The sequence below is a fragment of the Cynocephalus volans genome, chromosome X (genome assembly GCF_027409185.1).
Source record: "Cynocephalus volans isolate mCynVol1 chromosome X, mCynVol1.pri, whole genome shotgun sequence".
Taxonomy (NCBI): domain Eukaryota; kingdom Metazoa; phylum Chordata; class Mammalia; order Dermoptera; family Cynocephalidae; genus Cynocephalus; species Cynocephalus volans.
In genome coordinates, this window is record NC_084478.1 from 138,193,840 (window position 1) to 138,203,328 (window position 9,489).

The window sequence follows — 9,489 nt, forward strand, 5'->3', positions numbered from 1 at the left end:
GGGAAAAAAAATCAGTGGAGTTTGGTGTCACAGAAGAAAAGAGAGGATTCAGTTTTAAGAAGAGAGTGGTCACTGGTACAGCCATTGTGGAAAAAAGTAAGGAGGTTCCTCAAGGAACTAAAAATAGATCTAACTTAGGACCCAGCTATCCCACTACTGGGTATATATACCCAAAGGAAATGAAATCAATATATTGAAAAGACACCTGCACTCCCATATTCATTGTAACACTATTCACAATAGCCAAGAGATGGAATCAACCTAAATGCCCATCAATGGATGGATGGATAAAAATACAGTGATGTATATACAGAATGGAATATTATTCATGGAACCTGAAACCATAACCTTAAGTGAAATCAGGCACAGAAAGACAAACACCACATTATCTTTCTCATATGTGGTATCTAAAAAAAAAAGGGAGGTTCTCATAGAAGTAGAGATAGGGAGTAGAATAACGATTACCAGAGGAAGCCGGGAGTGGTTGGGGAGGGGAGGAGGACTTATAGGTACAAAACTATGCTATCTACCCTAAGTGAGTCATTGTGCAATACATACATGCACTGAAACAACACCCTGTACCACACAAATATGCACAAGTAAATTTTAAAATAAAAAAAGATAATAACTTTAATGATTGTTAAGAAACTTGGAAACAATATAGCATAACTGTTGAAAATATGAGTATCAAAATCAATCAGGTCAAAAATTGAATTCTGTCTCTGCCACACACAAAATAGGTGAAATAAAATGTTTTAAGTGTAAAATGGAAATAACAGGATAACAGCCTTCTGCTTCACATCTTTCTCAATGCTGCCCTGCCATTCCTCTCCTCTCCTGGGTTTTGATAGACCCCCAGCTTGCACCCTATTCACCTCCCTGAACTGGGAGCCCTGCAACCCCATTCTGCTCCATCTACCTCTCTCCCTTTCCCAGTTCTCTGACTTCCTCTTACCCACCCTCCCTTTCAAATCAGGAATGTGTGTGTATGTGTTTAAAGGTCCCATCCCACACCCTGGGTGTGAGAGTGAGCACTCATTGTCTCCAAAGCACCTGCTTATAGAACCTGCTCTCTTGCCCCTCCCTTTTTGGCCTTACTGCAGTCCCCTGCGCAACTACCAGTCTGTTCTCCTTGTATGAGGAGCCGTGCCAAGGGAGGCTGGTCCCAGCAGGCCTTGCAGCATGACTCTGAGCTTCTCTGTGACGTCATGCTGTCGACGTGTGTGGTTTGCTGTGGTGAGGAGATTGGCTTCTTTCTCTGTGAGGAGTTTGAGGTGGTGAGGGAAGAAGCAGGCCGAGGAGGAGGTCAGGACTAGACAAAAACTGAATTAGGACTGAGCAGGGAGGTGCGGGGGCTACCAGTTGGCTGCTACAGCCTATATCCGTTGGCGGCTGCTGCAACAGTGGCGGCGGTGTTCTGTGAGGTGGTCGCTTGACTAGGCCGCAGCGGCCATGGCTGTAGACTTTGGAGACCATGCTAGCGGTTTCCGCCACAGGGAGGTGATCAGATTTATCAACAATGAAGTCCTCAAGAACGGCGGCGGCCTAGACTTCTACCTGGCCTTCCGCTCGCGGCCCTGGAACGAGGTAGAGGACCAGCTTCGGGCCATTTTGACCGATCCTCAGGTGCCGCGCTCCCTCAAGAGGGTCTGCACCTGGAGCGGCCTGGCGCTGAGCGTGCGCTTGGCCGCAAGGCAACAGGAGCAGCAGTCGTGCCAGATCCAGCAGCTGCAGCAGCAGGTGGAAGAGCGCGAAGCGGCCACCTGGGCTCTGGCCACCCAGCTGCAGCAGCTGCGTGTGGAGCGCCAAGAGTCTTCCCAGCAGCTGCACGTCATGCAGGCCGCCCTTCAGCAGGCAAAGGATGAGAGTGACATGCTGCGCAGGAAGCTGCTCCAGGCCGAGGGGTCTTCCCAGCCCGACCTGCTGTCTCAAGAGGTTGGACCTGCTCCCGGAGCCGAACAGTGCGGGGCTGAAGCACAGCCCCTGGGTGTAGAGGAACAGAGGGAGGCTGTGTCCATAGGGGCGCAGGATATGCCACATGTGGAGGCCCAGATGGCAGACCCAGCAACTGTGGTTTACGTGCCAGGACTCCCAAGTCCCTGGGCCCAGGCCATGCAGCCACCTGTGCCAATGCCAGTGCTACAGCCATTCCCATCCCATGTGCCATTCTCAATGGGGTTCCCATACCCGGAACCTCTAACATGCACAGTAGTCAAGGAGCCAGCAGCAGCAGCAGCAGCAGCAGAAGCAGCAGTTGCACAACAGATGCCTCCTGCAGTGATCTACGCACCTAGCCTGTGTGCTGCAGTGGAGTCCCAGGAGGAGATGGTACCTCTGTGTGACCAGAAATGCCATGGCCAGGAAAAATATTCTCATAACCTCCAAGGGGAATGTTACTACAACCAAGAAGAATGTCCTGATAACCTCCAGGGAAGATGTCACCTGGGGAACAGCAGAAGCCACAGCCAAGAGGAAGGTCCTGAGTGTCTCCAGGGAATGACCTCCCTGGGTGACAACAGCAGCCACAGCCAGGAAGAAGGTATGGAGAGGCCCCAGGGGACGGCCCCCTTGGGGGACAGCAGCAGCAACAGCCAGGAGAAAGATCCAGTGACACCTCGGGAGACATCCTCCCTGGAGGACAGCAGCAGCGACAGCCAAGAAGAAGATCCAGAGAAGCCCAAGGCAAACCTCCTGAGGAAAAGGAGTGATGGTGTAAAAAAGAAATCAGAGAAACAGCAGCCTCAGGGACAGAAAGCAAAGCAACCAAAAGGAAGAAAAGCCTCAAAATCGCAGCAACAGAAGGCTGCCCCAGGCTACAGTCCAGTGAAGTGGGACTGCCCATGGTGTAAAGCAATGAATTTTTCTTGGTGCACGGCCTGCTATAAATGCGGGAAAGTCAGTATGCCTGTTGAGAGTGGAGGCCTTGACCCAGGACAAACTCATTGATTTTAGGAAGGTAAGTAAGAATGAAAACACTCAAAAGAGAAACCAATTTCCTAAGGCTCCCTTCTGATCAAAAAGCAAGTTATTTACTTGACAGAAAATTTGAAACCAAAATTGTCATAGAGAAAATTAAATAAAATAATTCATTATCCCATTACCCAGATTAAGCACTTTTTATTATCGTGGGTGCACTTACACACAAATATATACATATGTATTTATTCTTATTTTATTCATTTACTTGAACAGAGGGACTGCTTTTGAGTATCACACTCACTGTTTGGGGGATTTCTCCTAATTGCCTTTAACTTTTGCAGGTGGTGGATTCTGGATGGCTGCTGATCCTGATTGGCTGACACCCTGGAGAAGCTGAAGTCATGAAGTTATTTATTTATTTATTTATTTATTTATTTATTTATTTAAAAACTCCTGTTTTCTTCTTAACCTCCGTTTCCTGAAAATGCCATGTATTTGGCTGGGAACAGTCATGTGATTTTAGTTATAAGCCGTGTTGAATTTTAGGAACACCACTTTTCCTTGAAAATACTATTGTTCCTTCAATAACTACTGCAGTGTTCATGCTTCTTCTTTTTGTTTTTTTAAGTTTTATAGGTGAGGTCCTGTTTTTGTATCTTAGCCCCACCGACCATGCTTGTTGCTGAAGAAACTGAACCTGTCCCATTAGAAGATCCCCCAAGAGCTGAAAGAAAGAACATCTAGATTCTGATGGCCCACACCTCAGTGAGATCCCCACTGGCTGGAGCCGAGGAGTGTGAGAGGAAGTCAGGGAAGAAGAGATGCTTTGGCACTCGTTAGTGGGGAAAGGGAGAGCATATTAGAATTAAATTTCTCTGTTGGGACAGGGAATTAACTTGGAAGAGTTCGGGGGCTTATGGTGTTAAATTCTATAGATGATAGCAAATTTGATGAATTTCATTTAATTCGTTAAACATGTATTGTCTTGTATGTTAGGGGCTAGACTTATATGGTATTATCTGGTGCACACATCATAATCTTTTTTGGTGGGTTTGGTTAGATGACAGAAGAGAGCATAATCTGGGATGCAAATTAGATCAGGGGTGTCGTCTTTGCCTTGCAGGTAGTGTGGCCTTGGGTAAACCCAATTGAAATAGCATCTAGATCCATGCTTGTCATTCCGGGGGCAACGTGAAAGAGACTTTCATGTAAGGATTTGAGTAACGAAACTGCTCTTCTCATTAGTCCCAGTTGAGACAAATGAGCTGTGACAAAGATTGGGAAAGTGTCCACATGAAAGTGCAGGAGGGACTTTTCTGATCCTCTGCTGATTTCCTTCCTTGAGCTATTTTCCAGGTCACCCACCAGCCTGCCTGGAAAACCACTGGGTTGTCTTGAAGAAAAACAGTGCTCAGGGGAGCGTTGGCTACACACTCCAGCCCTTAGCCTCGGGCTGCCCCTGTCCCTTTCCAGTCAACAGTGGATGAAGGACAAAATGGATTCCAAGAAGAGACATCGTGACCACCAAGCTCTGCATGGTGCTTCTCTCAGGAGGACTAATTGGGTTAAAAATGGAACTGGACTGGGGTGAACACTCTTGAGAATGCCCCTGGGCCCCTTCTCTGCCACTAGATGTGTCCTCTGCAGGTTGTCTGCTTCCCCAAGACAGCTGCTGCAGACCAAGGAGGGAGCCAAGGTGGAGGCCAGAGGTGGGAATTTAAATTTGCCTGCAATCTGAACAAAAGGTGCCCTTCAGTTCCCCCATGATATCCCACCCAGGTCACAAGGTCAACCTTTGTGAGGGTTTTTCTGATCCCAACTAGTAATAAAGAATGTGCACTTGCCTGTTCTGTTTTCTGAGTAGTACGTATCTTGCGCCAGGTTTCCTCAGGCTGCAGCTTAAATCTGCATCTTCCCCTCCATCCCACTGAGGTTAAGGAAAGCTCAATCTCATTCACTACTGGAGGCCCCTCCTCTTCTGCCAAGTTAGCCAAGATTTGGGTGGGGGTGTGTGTATGGGACCTTCAATTCACCATAATTGTCTTTGCTACTCTCACTATCCAAGTCTGCATAATACCTTAAAGGTGGGCATCTCACTACTCCAGGACCAGTGGGGCATGTGAGTGTCTGCCAGTGCTGGAAGTCCTGTTGCCTAGGGTTCAGCCTCCCTACATGCACCTCGCAGCCATTCCCCTCCGGTGTACTTCTCTCTTGAGTCCTGGCAGGGAGTAAGGGCTGCTTAGGTATCATGAGCAGGAATCTCTTTCCTTTTTCTCTGTTCTGTATGTCACTCCTCTGTTAGCATAATTCTATCAAGATGTTCAGGATTATAGAAAACCAAATACAGGTTGGCAGCATAAACCTCCCCTTAGATAAGGGTGGGGGCAAAGATCTGGACACCTTCTTGGAATGAGTATGTTGAGATGAGGTTTTAGGAACAACCATGATCCTGTCATACCAGAAATTTCTCTTTTTTCAGAGATATTACTAACAAGCAGTAAGGGCATTGATTACTTGGGACAGGAGTACAGGAAAAGAAAGGGGCTGTACAGGAAAAGAAAATGGTCCTTGTATATTTGGAAATATGGATATGGACAGATATTTTTTCCTATTGGGTCTAAATTTAGTGCTGTTGCAATATTCTCCCTCACTCCACCTTCTCACCCATTCCTTCACTTTTTCAGACTCCTTGCTGGAGCCTACAGCAGCATTGCCTTCAAACTCCCACACTCATTTTTATTCTTAATATACCATCTCTCATTACCCTTCCATCCCCAGTAGCAAAAGAAGCAGCTCGAATTAGAGCATGTCCTGTGGGACATCTGCAGCTGGTATGTCTGGTAGGCAATAGTAGGCAGCAGACTTGGTGGCAAAAGGGACAGAAACAAAGGGCTCAACATGCCTCAAGATCTCTTAAGGATGAGAGAATTGTTCCTGGTGAAGACCAAGATACAAGAATGGTGAAAGTAGTTTTTTCAAAAAAAGGTTTTCTTGGATAAATCCACGCCTCCAGTGAAGGATCCATCTGATCCTGGACAGAGATAGAAGCTTTGCCTTCTGATGAGGACAGTCCTCTTCGATTTCAGAAATGTAAGAGAGAACCAAGGATATCTGAAACAGATTCCTATGAAAAGTTAATTTTCTGAGTACATCTTTGATTATGAATGTAGCTTAATTTCACTTGAAAAAAATTAGAAAACATAGAAAAAGTAAAAAAGATTCAATGATAATCTTACCACCAGAGGTTCTAGTTTTATATTTTTATGTATTTAATACCATATATATATATACACACATACACAGAGATAGGTATAATGGAGATTTTTTTAAACATCCTTTACATGGAATTATGAGTAATGTTTTAGAGCCTTGATTTTTTTTACAGTAAAAAACACATACCATGAGATCTATCCTCTTAACACATTTTTTCAGGGTACAATACAGTATAGTTTAATAATATGTACAGCAGATCTCTAGATTTTTTCATCTTGCGTGACAGAAACTTTATATATATGGCCTATTTTAATTAACATATTGCAATTATATGCTATATCCTTAAATATTACTCAAGAACATAGTTTCTAATGGTTGCTTATCTTTATATATGGATGTATTATGTTTATTTAACCAAAATACTGTTAATGGGTATTTGGGTGGTTTTCAGTTTTTTAATCTTCATTTCCACCAGGGGAGTATGAGAATGCCCACTTTTCTTTACCCTGGATAACACATCAGAAAATTTCAAGAAGGAGGTAATGATTGATAGTGTCAAATTCACCAAAGGTCTAGTAAAATACTGGAATAAATATCCCCCTTGGGTTTTACAAGACATTTGTGATTTTAGTTAGAAAAGTTCCACTTGAGTAGAGATATAGGAACCAGAATCCAGTGCATTGAAGAGTGAACAGGATATATAAAATTAGATACAATAAATATGACTACTTTTTCAAAAAGTTAGGTTGAAAAGAGGAAATGAAGTTCAATTGTAGATACAAGAAAATGTGGGGTCAAGGGAGTTCTCCCCTTTTTGTTTTTTTTTTGGGGGGGGGAGGTGCAGCTGGCAGGTGTGGGGATATGAACCCTTGACAAGGGAGTTCTCTTTTTGGATGGGAAATACTTGAATTTATAAACTGAAGGGAATGATTCATTAGAGAGGGAGAGGTGGACAATAAAGAACAAAGATGAGACCAGGTCTCCAAGGAGATGAGAGGTGACAAGAAATGAACAGAATGATGGTTATCTCTTTTTCTGAGACTGTAGGGAAGAAAGTGAGGATGAACTTGGCTCAGATAGTTTTTAGGTAGTAAGGGTGCAAACTTGAGAATTAGAGTCCTTGGTGAGTTGGCTTTTCTCAATAATGGAGGAGGCAAATCTTAGGATTAGGTAGTTGAGGTGGAATGTAGTTGAGGTCATTAAAGTTAAAGAGGTAAACATCTGATATAATTTGCATAGCTTTATATGATTTTTCACATAATGAGTTCACAAAACAGGAAAATAGAAAAACCATTCTGCAGACTGTGACTATATTTGGCTTCTCCTATGGTTACATTTATCTTTTCATTGGAGGTAGTAATCTCCTGCTTTATATCTGTTTGTAAAGAGACATAAACATCCACAGGATTGACCAAGTTGACCTGGTGACTGCAAAATTATTTGTTCACTTGAACCACTGTTTCATTTGCTTGCATAAAGTAATACACGAAATAGCCAGGTGGAATAAAACTTAAAATTTACTAGAAAACAGTGCAGGCCCAGCATTCGACAGCCGCAGAGGGTCTTCTCAGAGATATTTATATTTATATATTTTGATTACTATCTGGAGGAAAGTAATACTCCTTGTATTTGTTAGGGTTAATATAACAAAGTATCACAAACTGGGTGGCTTAAGCAACGGAATTTAGTATCACAGTTCTGGACACTAGAAGTCGGAAATCAAGGTGTGAGTAAGGTTGTTTTTTTTTCTGAGAGATATAGGGGAAAGATTTGTTCCAGGCCTCTCTCCCTGGTTTGTGGATGGTTGTTTTCTCCCCATATCTCTTCACATCGTTTTCCCTCTGTGTGTGTTTCTATCTCTATCCAAATTTCCCCTTTTCATGAGGACAATAGTCGTATCAGATCAGGGCCCACCCTAATGACCTCATCTTAACATTTCATTGGCAATGTCCTTATTTTCAAATAAAATCACATTCAGAGGTAGTGGGATTTAGAACTTCAACATATGAATTTTGGAGGGACATAATTCAATCCATAACATAGTTTTTTTCTATTTAGGCATCTGAATTTCAGAACAATTTAAACTATCAAAACTCTTGGGACTCTCATCTATTATAGGATTACTACTAGTATACACTCAGGTAGTATAGGATTTGAATCTTAGCACTGACAACTGCTAGTTGTGTGATAATAATCAAGTTGCCTATCCTTTCTGGCTCAGTTTCCCCATCTATAAAATGGGAATAATAATACCTACTGAATAGGGGTGTTGTGAGTATTAAATGAAGGATTATATGAAAAAATGCTTAGAACAGTACCAGTTTCAGTTTATAAAACAACTTGTGTAATAGTTTTTCCTTACCCAGAAGTGAAAATGAAACCTAACTGATTGGCATTAAACAGGCAGTCTTTCTGAGTAGTTATTGCTGTTGATTGAATGTTTGCCCTAAAATTCATTGAAGCTTGATCCTTATTGTAACAGTGTTAAGAGGTTTGGAAATCTGATTATGGTATTTGAAAGGTAGGGCCTTTAAGAGGTGATTGAATTATGAGGACTGTACCCTGATGAATGGATTAACGCTTTCATGGAGTAATGGGTTGTCAGGACGTGGTTCTGATGGCTTTTTGCTCATGCCCTTCCCTCGCCATGTGATACCCTGGTTGCTATGAGAATATTTAGAAAGTTCCCACCCAGGTGAAGGCCCTCAACAGATGCGCCCCCTGGACCATGGACACCCCAGCTCCCAAAACTGTAAGAAATAAATTTCCTTTCTTAATAAATTACCCAGTTTCAGATATTCTGTTATGAGAAACAGAAAACGAACAAATACAGTTACCAAATAAAATACATGTATATGGAAATATATGAATTTAAGCTCTCTTACTAGTGAATGGCAAAGCTTCTATTAATATTCATAATGATTTTTATTCTAAAAAACTGTTCATTTGGCTGATGGGAACATAGTGCTAAAGAAGCAATGTCTTGACTTCTGTTCAATCTAGGACGATTAGTTTCACTCATGATCTCTACAGTGTATTTATTTATTTATATATATATATTTATTGGTTATGAATATTCATGAGATACAAAGCTGGTCATTACCACTCGGGCCCAAGATGTGAAGGCCAGATTCATGCTGGCAGCATACCCATTACCACAAATAGCATTTGTACCCTATGTCCCCCACTCAGTTAGCCCCAATCTCCTTCCCCTTCCCCCTTTCCCACCCACTCCACTTTGTAGCCCAAAGAATGTTCTCTCCCTCAGCAAGTCCAGTGTACCACTGTGGTCTTTCTTTCCTTCCTTCTTTCTCTTTAGTTCCTACATATGAGTGAGTACATGCTGTATTTATTCCT

The 9,489-nt window shown here is 42.8% G+C and overlaps 1 protein-coding gene across 1 annotated transcript; it reads left to right on the plus strand.

Annotated features, from left to right (window-relative positions):
* Positions 1 to 1,452: 1,452 nt before the first annotated feature.
* Positions 1,453 to 2,946, plus strand: LOC134368425 (putative testis-expressed protein 13C). The gene has a single exon (XM_063084909.1). The coding sequence runs from the start codon at positions 1,453 to 1,455 to the stop codon at positions 2,944 to 2,946; it is 1,494 nt and encodes a 497-aa protein (XP_062940979.1).
* Positions 2,947 to 9,489: the final 6,543 nt, after the last annotated feature.